The 12635-nt window shown below is 40.7% G+C and overlaps 1 protein-coding gene across 4 annotated transcripts; it reads right to left on the bottom strand.

The window, feature by feature from the left end:
* Positions 1–190: 190 nt before the first annotated feature.
* Hexo2 (beta-hexosaminidase 2) lies at positions 191–12169 on the bottom strand. Of its 4 annotated transcripts, XM_087353387.1 has the most exons (9): positions 12008–12169; positions 8955–9099; positions 8433–8571; positions 5793–5880; positions 3772–4208; positions 2903–3257; positions 1914–2247; positions 1583–1806; positions 191–651 (listed from the first exon to the last, which is right to left on the bottom strand). In XM_087353387.1, the coding sequence occupies exons 3-9, from the start codon at positions 8521–8523 to the stop codon at positions 234–236; spliced, it is 1947 nt and encodes a 648-aa protein (XP_087209513.1). In that variant the 5' UTR covers positions 8524–8571; positions 8955–9099; positions 12008–12169; the 3' UTR covers positions 191–233. The 4 variants fall into 4 exon arrangements, with proteins under 4 accessions (XP_087209513.1, XP_021916534.2, XP_087209512.1 ...); XM_022060842.2 differs by lacking the exons at positions 8955–9099; positions 12008–12169 and having other exon boundaries at positions 1914–2241; positions 8433–8650; XM_087353386.1 differs by lacking the exons at positions 8955–9099; positions 12008–12169 and having other exon boundaries at positions 8433–8650.
* Between the last annotated feature and the right edge of the window lie 466 nt (positions 12170–12635).

Consider the following 12635-nt stretch of genomic DNA (forward strand, 5'->3'; position numbering starts at 1 on the left):
GGGCCCAACTGAGTAGGAACCTGAAGACGGAGATAGAGCCCCATCTCCGAAACGTCGTTTTACGTTTTTTACGTTTTATTACTAGACGATGGATAATATTCAAGTAAATTTTTATTCAATCAACACGGTTAACATGAACGCTGCACTCCCAATCAAGACCCATTTGGAAGGCTGACAAAACCAAATGTAATCAAATTATTATTATTATTTATTTTTGCACTATTTTACAGCATTCACTGACACTCTCCTTCATTCTGGTAACAGTAGGCAGGCGCCACAGTTTCTGCCTTGATTCCTCTCGTGACGAGTCTCAGCCGATGTCTGTAGAAGCGGGCCTCTGCACTGGAGCTCCTAGAGTCAGGATCGGCCCACAGCCTCTCAGCCATGGCGGCAGTTCGAGGCCACACTTTGGCATCCAGAGACTGGTTATCTACAAGTTCCGACCACATACACGCCTCACCTCCAAGCACACCAGCTTTGCGTGGAATCTTATTGTCATATACTACTTTCCAGTTGTGGTATACGGTAGACCCCCAGAAACCATGGTCCAGGTACCACGCGTCTTTCGTCGAGTAAATTACCCTGTAACCTTTGGCTAGAAGTTCTGCAGGTAAGCTACTAGAAGCCGGAACCCAGGTTTGTATTATATACCTGGAAATAATTAAAATACCAATACGTGGTTTAGCCAGAGGCCTATCGAAATGTTTCGGAAATATATATATATAAGAAATGAATCAAGTTAATGATAAAATTACGAAAAGAATAAATTCGGAAAATGTTTTTAGTATCACCCCGTTTGATTTACAGAAAAAAAACAAGTGTTAAGAAATAAAACGCTGTTCTTCAATGTAGGTTTTCTTAAAATAAACTGTGCTCAAATAATTATTAATTTGTTACGAGCATGACAAACTTTTGAGCGTGGTAATCCCGTTCGTCACAAAGGAAAAGTAACAAAATAGAAAGGACGTAAGTATTTGGCATTGAATTTGTTTCTACCACCGTACAGCGGCATAGTGATTGCTTCATGAATTATAATTTGCCAATTAAGAAAACAAGTGTAGACTTAGATCGCTTTATACGTTACGGAAACCATTAGGCTTATGGTCGCCAAGCAACCAGACAACAATCTCAAAAACTTATACAGCCGAAAGAGTTTAAAATAAGGTGCAAAGAAACATATTTCTACACAGGGGGGAATGAGCTAAAAACTCAATTTACAACTTTTCAAGCCCATACAGAACAATAAAATATAGGGGACTGGTAAAGTCTAGGAAGTTTGTGGAGAAAATGAGACGTTAAAGATCGACTCAGGAGGGGAGCGGGGAAGAAATGGGTGACTGTCGATATTAAAGATTTTCTCTAATTCACCATGAGGTCAAGACGCATGTTTTTTTTAAGGTCACTGTCCTAGGTGAACACATTTTCGGATTTACCAATTTGAGATAATAAAATAAACCCACTTTGCGCTGGTTCAGGATGTTGTTGGTCACCCGGGACTGTCCGAGGTGAGTGGGTCAGAACCACCAGGAAGTGTTGGAGGTTACTGAGAAGTCAGAAATTCCGACAGGGCAAGCTGTCTCACCTATCTTTGTTGAGGAAGCTCTCGATGACCCCCGTCTCAGTGAGGTGGCTGGACCAAAGGATAACGGGAGTGTTGGAGTTGCCTACTTCCTCGTCTAGGGTTCGAAGAGCGGTGGACTGATAGTCCGCCCAGAGCTGCAGGAAGTCGGCTTGTGTGCGCCCCAGGCCTCTAGCTTCCATCCAATCTACGATCTCAGCCGAAGAGTTCCAGCAAGGGAAATGAACCTGCCAGCATCGATGGAATTCCTTACTGTCAGTAAAAAACCTCATAGGGTAATATCATGTACTCTTCGACAATAATATCTATTCAGAAGTTCAAAACTCCTTCGTACCTCGTCTCCACCCATGTGCAAAGATTCTCCGAGAGGAAAGATATCCAGTATGTCCCTGTACAGATCACGCAAGACACGGTAGAGGTTGGGGTTGGTGGGGTTAAGTTGACCGCAGGGTGGCTGGATGCAGTACTTGCGCCAGGGTTGTTGATTCACGCAGACTGCCAGCTTCCCCAATCCAGCAGCTTCGCCCCACTGCCAACCGTTACCAGCGTGAGACGGGGCGTCCAGTTCCATAATGATACGTACCCCACGCAGACGTGCGTATTCCAGGAGATAAGCGACATCCTGCGGTGTGTACACCTGACGGGCAGAGTACGCACCAAACCTGCGTCTCGAGATGAAACAGCGTTGTGTTGTACAGAGGGAGTTTCTTTAACGATCGACGACATAAGTATTGTACCGACACAGACAATGGTCCTGCCACCATATTTCATATACATTTTATCAGAAAATCGCTGCTTGTATGAAGTGGTTGTCTTCAGAGGTCCTTGCTGCCTCCATCATGAGGGCTCGCCCTGATGTTGGAGACAGCAAGCACCCTTGAAACGTCGGTAAACTTCTACCAGGCTACATAGCGCAACACCCCACAAGACAGCAACTTTCAGACTCACAGCCGTGAAAAAATCATATCCTACGTTACTTGTATATCTTTCCAATACTCCGTGGGGCAGGTCTCAAAACTCCATTACATTATCATCACTGACGACTAAATTTTTGAGACTACGAACAAACTGTGGCGTCTGTAATCAACATTGTCAGTGCTTTCATGTCTACGTACTGAGGATGGTGCGCGGAGAACCCTCATGTTATAATGAAAACAGTATACAACAATTCAGTGGGGTTACTATGTAACATTCGCAGTTGAGAAGTGACAGTTAAAACTATGAAACTGAGAAGAAACGCGGTACTTCATTTACAAAAGCACTAAAATCCAACGAATACCTGAGATCGGGCCTTTCGGATCTGATCTCTGTAATTATACGCACCTGGAAAGTTGTGGGACGCGGTGGGATTCCAGTGGGAAGCTCTGCGAGTCGGTCGCGTGCCAGTGCAGAACATTCAACTTCGACGCCGCCATGGCGTCTAGAGTGCGCTTCATTGCGTACAGCGGCAGGAAGTTGCGAGCGGTGTCCAGCATCAGACCCCGATGGCGGAAGACCGGGGCGTCACTCAGTCGGACGTTGGTGGCCATGATCAGCAGATGTTTACGAGGCGCACCGCGGCTTCTGCCAGTGGCCCCCGTTGGTGCAGGGACCCGTGCCACGAGTTGACTCAGTGTTTCCAAGCCATGCCGAGCGCCGTATACGGTCTCCGCGCGGATGTTGACCGTCACACCGTTCACTGCCCCGGGCAGAAAAAATACCATCGCTACTCAGTTTCGCCCAAAAGCTATGTCATCTTCAAAACACCAGTAACTAACTTTATTCTTCACCAAATATTATTACGATAACAAAGTCAGAGATGATGCTGCCGCTGGAAAATATAGTACGATTTTGAAGCTGAGGAATGCATACATAATAGTAAGAAATTTGTAAGGGAAGCGACATCTTGCGTAGTTTGGGCCGTTCTTCAAGAAATCAAGTACGACCGTGTTGTCTAGATTCATGTTGTCCACGATAAAGTTTACTGGCGAGATATTTTGAGCACGAAAATAACCTAAGAGTTTCTTAATAGACGGGAAATTTGTTGTCTCACGTCTCATGTAGTTACATTATAAGGGAAACGAACGTTGTGAGTAAAAACCTTTTGTCGTAAGGGATGGCAGGATAGCAGGAGGTTATTCTAGGGTCTGAGAAACTCCGGAAGGTCTGAGAAATCTACAGAGGCAGGTAACAAACAATGTCAGCCGACCTACCTCTCGAATTAGAGACGATGTCGAGTGTGTATGTCTCGTCAGTGTTCCAGCTGAGGCTGAGATCCTCTGATCTGGTAACAAGATGGATGTGTACATCTGTGTCGGGCACGACGGAACAGTTGGTACCGCATTCCACCAGAAGGTTGTCGAGGAAGAGCTGAGTGCAAGCTGCCATGTACTCCCTCGGTCCTCGGTTAGAATCGACAACCTCCAGCAGATGGATACGGATCGCACTCGGGTGGAAGGCTACAACCTGCTCGCCTATTGTTGTGGGACCCGTGGGGCGAGGCCACAGTGCTCCGTACTGGCCACACGTCAGACGACATGCCGACTGAGAACTTCGGGTGATGTTTGAGATACCTCTGCTCGAGGGATACGAAGTAGGGTACTCAGACTTGATGCATCTGCCGGACTTACAAGTCCATGACCACTGCCAACTGAAGAGAAAATAACTTATTTGCGAAACCACCATTTTCTTTCCCTCCACTCTGGCTCCCGAGCAGGCAAGCTCAGCCGAAACGCTGCAGACGGATATTCACCAAACATCAATCATTGGTTCGAGCAAGAATGGGACCATCTTTACACATTTATATATGCAAAGTAACACGGGCTCAATACAAAATTCTGCCATAATCACACAACTCGTAATTTTACGCTTCGTTAAATATTCATAAAGTGGTGAGATGGGTAGATCATGTAGCGGGCATGAGAGAGATTAGACATTTTATCAGCATCTTAGTAAAAAAAAACCTTCTGCAGGAAAGAGCTCTCTTGGCATACCAAGACTTAGATTTGAAGATAATATTAAAGTGGAACATAGTAGGGTGTCGGGTGCGTACTGAATTTAGTTGGTTCAGGACCTGGTTCAGTGGCGGGCTCTTCAGATACGATAATGAACCTCTGGGATAAACAGGTAGAATTCTTTTACCAGTTGAAAAATTATTGGTTTCTCAATAAGGCCTCTGGTCCATGGAATTAATTACTTACATCTGCAACCGGAAGAGAGGTATAGCTTACTGCCATAAATGAACAAAAGTAAGGAATCATGCTAGGCGCATGTTTGCAGCTGCTCTTAAGGCTGTCAATAGCTTTCGCGTGTTTTATAACGTCCTGTCACAGTCGTTACTAAGTCCAAGGTTAAGTCGTTATTGTGATTAATGTGATACATTTCATGACCGTGAAGCCTTTCGCTCTACGCCAGTGTTCCACAATCGGAGTGCCGCAAATTTCTACAACAAACTGTACCTTCGCACGTTAGAGTTACGCTAAGGCATTAGGAAACTTACCTTCCGCAATTAGAATTCACACTGGCAATTTTATTCAACAAATGTTATGTTTTGTTTTCATAAGCCTGCTCATTTATAGGGCAATGATTTGTATGTAGACGCATATCTATCTACGGCCGTGAATAATGGAGGCAGCAAGGACCTCTGAAACGTCGGTAGACTTCTACACGGCGTAACAACCCAGAAGACAGACACCTTCACATTTGCGATTTTCATCGACAGCAAATTAACAAAACCAATGAGGTATATGCCTCGTGCTGCAAAGAACGCGTTTTTTAAGTACACGTAATGCATTCGATGGAGTGTACCTTTACACACATTTCATCATCAATCTACATCCAAATTCTGCTTTAAATTTACACCTATCAGAAGGCAAAATATATTTTATACGCCGATGTATTAATTTTCAATGACTTGTTAATTTTGTGAGAAAATAAACAATGCCCAGAAGTAAAATTAACAAGTGTTCTTAATTTTTTTATAATGACAAAAAAGCTTGTCTCCACGTCCATGTACCTACTTAAATTTCTTCACCTCGTTAATATATATATATATTGTCAATCAAGATTGCGTTAACGATATGTTCTAGTTTTACTTGGTTTATAAAATTACCACATACACAAATTACAGAGACGAATTATTTCGGTAGTTTTGCCTGTTTGTCACTCAAACTACACAAGTGTACCGCGACTATTCACAGATTACAGAACAGAGAGCTGAATTGTCTCGACTCACCCCGGACGATTGTCCTCGGCCATACAGAGGCCGACAGCAACAGTCAGCAGCTGGAGCAGAAATGCGACCTTCATGTCGGTTGGGTCGACTGGCTGGCAACAAACAGAAATACCGCAATTTGTGGGCATGGATAATTTAACAGTGTTAAAGTGACGACGATAAATTGAGAGTCAACTGTTTTGTAGGCCGCAGAAACGTACGTCGAGTGTTCTTAACGAGACAGCAGCCTGCTACCAGCCTTACAGGCTCGAAGTTAACTCGACACTGATCTTTGTCCCGTTAAAGTTTAACAAAGATACAAACTGTGTTCCATTTACTTCAACAAATCTTCAGTTTGTATTTATGGGTTTCGTATGATTCTCAGCGTAAACAGAGGTGATTTCCTTAAACACCGTTAACAAATTTATAATGGTGAAGAGTTGTGTTTTCTTCGCGGTACGGGCTGAATTATTAAATACTATTTAGACCAGCTTCCACTTCAAAGGGTATTTCACATATTCAGAAGTAATACACCAATCTTTCGCCTTTATCCCCTACGAGATACGAGTCCAAATAATTATGGCTGTATTAATTGACGCCGAGAAGACCCGGATTACAATCGGATAACGTAAAACTTCTCGTAGATAAAACCATTTGCTCCTATCATCAAGCTCTAGCCGGATGCAAGACTTCCACCCGGACAGAATCGCGCTGCTGAGCAAAACTGTATCATCACACAAAAGAATAGAGATCATCAACATGTCTGTAATTAAAAATATTAAGCTCAAATAAACTTTCAGACAAGACTGATGATCACTTATCTTAGAGACAGATTTAAATATTCGCCGTTAGTTTCCAATGAAATAATTTTCATCATCACGGATTAAATTGGTTTCGAATCTGCAACTGGGCCTCCTACTCAGAGAAGTAGAAGATCGGGACCGATGGAGACTGATTGTGGAACGTGTCTAATGATGGGTCACCAACTTTCAACATTGAAAGCCGGACTAATGATGATAATAATGATGATGTTACAGTTATAGGGATTAAAATTGTTCTGAATGTTTCTGTAATCTTTTGGTTATATCGATAAAGCTTATTCGGAGTTCGAAACTTTCTAATCATTTCTTTTAATGGTTGTATTACTGTACTGGTACCTAGTAATTCGTTATCTTTATCATGTTTTTATTTATATTCTGTGATAGCTCTGAGGATACGCATTTGCTGTTTCTCCATTCTTCTGATATGTAATTAAATTAACCAATAAACTTCCCACTCTCGTGTCCATAAAGAGGTAGGTTATTGATAACGTCTCATAAAATGTTAGCAGAGATGGCTTTTGAAACGTTCATAGTAACGAGCCTTTCATATATATACATAACTGTTTAAATATGCGGGTCATGTTAAGACCAGCTCCAGTGCCCTCATTTGAACACGGAGACACACCGACAACTGTTATCAAACAAATGCACGGAAAAATTAATATTCTAGTAGTATTCTATTGGCATTTATTACACTCTTAACCGTTATACACTGCGTCGTATTTGAAGAGGTCGATCAGTTTACATTTTGGCCACAGGCTATTTTAAATTCCAACTTGTATCTCTACTTCTATGTCACACCCCTCATTTAGTCTTTGACAGTTTCTTATCTGACCTACTTACATACAACTTAAGAATCATAATAGTTAGTTTATAGAAATACGAAAACAGAGGTCTGATATCCTCGAGGTTCCTGAGAACAAAATTACGCGTTTCTAGCACTCTCCCTTGTGGTACGTATTTAAAACTTTTTGAACTTGTGGCATCCTTTGACAAATTTTGGACGTCCATTCAGTTCGAGTAATTTCTTTACGCTATAAACTTTAATCCTTTAAAGCATGCCTGCTTTAACATACAGTAACACTGCATTTTGTCTAATTATAAGAATAAACAGCGAATACTTTACAATTTAAATATTTTTTTTAAGATACGCTTACTGTGAGAAGTGTCATATTCAAAGAAAATAACATGGTTTATATTCATGAAAACCAGTGGTTACAGTGAAACAAAGAACAATGAGACATGACAGCAGTTCTCTAACAAATATGACAGTTAAGTTTTTTAAAAAAACACATAAAACCTATAAAGCACTTAAAGTATCTTAGAATTATTTTGATTGTTATATTTCGAAATATGTAAGAAGTTGAGATATTTAAAGCCTTCATGCAAGCATTTTAACAGTTGCTAAGTTTTAAAACGTACAGAAACAACATGGCAGTGACAATATGACAGATGACAGTTTTAAAATAAAAACATAAAGATAGAAAACAACACATTTTGAAACTTCTTCTATAATTATTTTGGGGCTTGGAACGTTAAAATGAAAATACGAAAACAAACAAGATATTAAATTCGCAGTTAGTTTTTACAGAAAAATGCTACGAAACAAACAATAATGAGATAATTAAAATTTAGTTAAAATAATGTTTACACGTGAATAGTTAAAAAAAATCGACAGAGATTCTGTATGACAAACGTGGATTCAATAGTACTATCGAGGGTTACGATTCTAGTTAGAAATGCCAAAACATCTAAATATTTCTGATCTGATATCATTATGCATGACAAAGACTGAGGAAATACAAATGTTACACAGCACACAATATGATCAGGTACTCACTCTCGTAGCAGCTGTCTGCTAGAAGATAGGTTAACAACCCACCCGGTACTCTGGGAACCCACGCGAATGCAGGCAAAATCCTCTGCAGCATCCTCCTACTCGCCCATCTGGCTGTCGACCCCGGTCAAGAACCACAAGGCTGAGAGGAAAAGCAAATGCAAGGTAGAGTGAGCCCTGTTATCTTCCTACCACACTGCTAGCCGACCAGTCTCCATTCGAGTTTCAAGTGGGACTTCACACTCCGAGATAATTCTACGCGCATGCGTACTACTCCGGATGCTATGTTCCTTTTTAGATAATTGAAGAAGTATTATCGGAGAATTTCGAGACGAACAAACATGATTATGAAACAAATATAACAAACCAGTCTTTACAGTTCGAAACACCGATTACAATCACAATTTTAAAAGCTATCCTGTAAAAAAAAATACTCTTGGCTAGATTTCACAAACAAATTTTATGTACATAAAACGTAAAATATAAATTCATATGATATGAGCCCGAAACCACTTCGATCCTTACCCGGAGCTTCACCTCTGACCTGAGACTTCGCCCACACCAAAAAAAACAACAAGGAACTTGGTTTAGCCAATATTTAAAGAATGATGACAGATGACGTCAGGTCTTGAGATGGCGGATCCAAAATCTCTCAGATTCCGTTACCACACTGAAAGAACAAGAAAGACTTTAAATATCAAATATATCCGGCATATACCGTTATTTCCATAGAATTATAAATAAAGTTCAAATAACCACAAATGCACGACACCTGTGTGTAAAGGTCACAGGCCTTCAACGCCCAGAAATGATTCTTTCTGTTGTTACTTAATTGGTTTTAACTTCAGAGACTGAAGTAATGAAAGTGTTTGTTACATCGCTTGTCAATTAGTGGCAGTTTCGTGGACTGCTCCCGGTTCAAGGGAACGTTCGCATAGGTAATTAGCATCATACTGTATCGATGTTAATAATTCGGTTTCCACATAAAAAACAGCTCATTTTTCCAAATTATGTTCTTGACTGGGAGGATCCAGCCAATTTGCATGTAATCTCACGCCGCTCTCTTGGCGAAGGTCAACAAGTCTCTGGCATAGCAAGCGGTCGCTGACGTCAAAAACAATTTGCAGCTCAATCTTGACTGGTTATGAACCCAGATGAAGTTGCGAACTCACTGTCATGCCGTCTGTCATATAATTACGCGAGACTCAGTTCGTGTATTTGGGGACGACGTGATCAGACCAAAAATTACATTCGCTAAAATAAAAGCAAATTAAATTTGGAGAATTCGGAATCTTCAGTCTTCTACCTAGAATCCCCTGATCACTAATTTTGACTTTTGTTTTGCACAGATGTCAAATTCTGTCTCAGAGATTAAAACAGATGAGGGTGGAATGCAAATTACATACTGGGCTTTTAACAAGTGCAATGTCTACACTTGTTATGATTTAATGGTTGTGTTCGAACAGAGTGAGTTTACAGTCTTTCATATTTTTACCCAATACAAAAAAAAGCCGGTATATATTTGTGTGAAACGTGTTCTCTCAACCTAAAGGAAGATCACAGATTCAAGGCGTTTGAGAACTGACAGTGATGAGTGATGAGAATATTTGAATACGAGAAAGTTGAAGCAACAGAAAAAATTGGAAAGTTACATAATGACGAACTTTCATAATTTGTACTTCTATCAAATATTGTTAATGACGTCGAATTGTGAAATATACGTAGGACGCAAGACGGCGACGAAAAATATTTTCCAAATTTAGTCGGAAGACCTGAATGGCGAGACCACTTGCAAGGCTATGTTGGAGGAAAACATTAAAGTTTATTTTATGGACATTCGGTGTCGAGTGTCTCTTATAAACACGGAAGGTTCCATTAATGGCGGGGAATTTCTATACTGAGCGATTATCAGCTCTTTAAGGAAGACACTTTTCCATGAAAATTTATTAGTGGGACTATTACAAGAATTCTATTCCGCCATTAGAATCATAGTTGAATAATGAACCTCAGGTGATTGCTCCCTTTACAATATCTTCAGTAGGAATCAGGATGCTTATAACCACCTACCACTTCGCCTCAACACAACGTTGTGAACACTAGTCAGTAGTGTTTGTAGAACATTGCCTGCCTTACATGGAGACATTGATTTCTCCCCTTCCGCGTCTCATAAATAGACGCAATGTAGCAATAAGTCCTCGGATGACTGAGATTTGCGACGTGTCGACGTCCTTATATGTGTCCGGTAACGTCGAATGAATACATCATGACGGCCTGCAGGCAAACTTGTAAAGAATTTTAAACACAGAAATACGCGTAAGCAAATTAAATTTTAATTTAACATAGGCTTTGTCAGGAGAAGTTCTTACACATCTATCATAATCCTCTGCCCTAAGTGTGGGGCTTCATCCCAGATCCGCAATTGGCTGGTCTCGGAGTGAAGATTATTTTAAGTTCCTCGTATGTTTCTGTGTTTATTCTATTAGAAGAACTCATTTAACATGATGGCTGTCAGGCGTAACATCAAGGCTTCACACCATTTCAAAACAACATATCATGAAATTTTTCTGTGTGTAGTTTTAATTCGCTTCATATCCAAATCATAGCTAAATTCTTCTATTAAGCCGATCGCCCATCCAAGGAGTCCTGCTAAGTTATCGAAAGGATTCGTTGTAAAATATGGCTGCCTTGTTCAGAGGTCCTTGATGCCTCCATCATTAGGGCCCGGCGCTACAGTCCATCTTCATACTCGTCCTCGTGAGAACCTCAAATTCTGCCAAAGGAATAGTTGTTTCGTAATTAGCTGTAAATTGGGGCAGGTCGAACAGAATAACCCGATAGGCTACGTGCTCCTCCACCCTTACCATTGAAATTTCCAGCTACAGGACGTCGCGAAGGTGGTCTAGGTGGAAGGACTTTGGCCTCGCGTCTGGGTATTGATTACCAACCAACTATTTGCAGCCGAGAGTTGGCTCGTATGTCGTATGTAATATATGCTTACTGGCTACTGTGACAGGGTTTTAGTTACTTTCCGCAGTCCCTCCAAACAAATACTCCGTTAGTGCATTAAGATTGTTAATTTTATTTTTTTTTAAAACAGGAAGAACTGCTTCTGCAGTGGAAGGAGTCTATTATTGATGTACCGTACGCAGAATTATGTTTTGTTTTCAAATACGTGGTACAAGTTCAACAAAGAATTGCTGTATGTTGGTAATATAAATTTAATTGTTTCCTAAGTATGTGTTTGAAATATAAATCATTCGACACGGGGAGACCTCATCATAACCCTATTGTCGTCAGAATTTCAAAAGTGTTGATAAAATTCTTTCACATGTTGCTCACACATTAGACTTGAAATTTAAAATGTTGTATTATTTTATTTCTATAGCTATATTAAACACACAAAAGCAATCCAAATTAAAATAAAACCATTGTTTCTATGGTATCTGACGAACAGAAGAACCAATTCTGGTTACTGTACAAATAAGGTGCCAAGACAGTCTTAATAGAAGAGTTCCTTTAAGAATTTTAATATTGACACTGTTAATAAATGACGTGGATCGAGGCCAGAGAAAAGTTACCTTCTGTAGTTGACCACTTCCTTTGTAGGGCCGTTAGATGTTGAACCTTCTTCAATTCTTAAAAAAATGCAGTCAACACAATGCGGTTCTAAACTAAGATCTTATACAGTCTATAACTCACTAGGTTTGAATGGAGAACGCTTTCCTGACAACTGATTTCCATTCAATTACTCCGTGGCTTTAGTACGTAACTCTCGGCAGTGGTCGAAGGTCAACGTGCCGTGGGTGAAGCGGTCACTGACGTTATAAAACGGCACAGAGTCGATTAGTACCAAACAAAGCGAATGAACAGCACATCAACAACAACAACAACCAGTATTTCAATAAATACACCCGTCTGAAAACTTGAATCCAAGCTTTGCCAGTGTGTGTTGTTAAATCGAACTGCCCAATTATATCTTAGCAAAGGATTTTAGCATACGGAATGCATACCAATGCAGCAGTTTCAGTAACGCATAAACGAATCGCATGTTTGTAATGCCTCGCCAAGAATTTTGTAGCTCCAGGTTTCAAGCCACATTATTTATATTCACTTTACCACCGTGTATTAAATCAAGTTATGGTCTAGGCAACACGGAGTTTTCCTCCGGGGGCTTCCCCGGTTTCTCCGTGGCATCCCAACAATTAC

This window comes from Zootermopsis nevadensis, unplaced genomic scaffold (genome assembly GCF_977971745.1).
Source record: "Zootermopsis nevadensis isolate Lab colony 2312 unplaced genomic scaffold, Znev_1.0 Znev_ptg000022l, whole genome shotgun sequence".
NCBI lineage: Eukaryota > Metazoa > Arthropoda > Insecta > Blattodea > Termopsidae > Zootermopsis > Zootermopsis nevadensis.

What these genes read in the sequence shown, in the direction of transcription:
- Hexo2 (XM_087353387.1), bottom strand. Translation starts at nt 8,523, where the DNA reads ATGCTGCAGAGGATTTTGCCTGCATTCGCGTGGGTTCCCAGAGTACCG. An exon ending in GCCGAGGACAATCGTCCGGG is followed by an intron (nt 4,209 to 5,792) that starts GTGAGTCGAGAC and finishes TTTTCTCTTCAG; the next exon opens with TTGGCAGTGGTCATGGACTT. An exon ending in CATCGTCTCTAATTCGAGAG is followed by an intron (nt 3,258 to 3,771) that starts GTAGGTCGGCTG and finishes TGCCCGGGGCAG; the next exon opens with TGAACGGTGTGACGGTCAAC.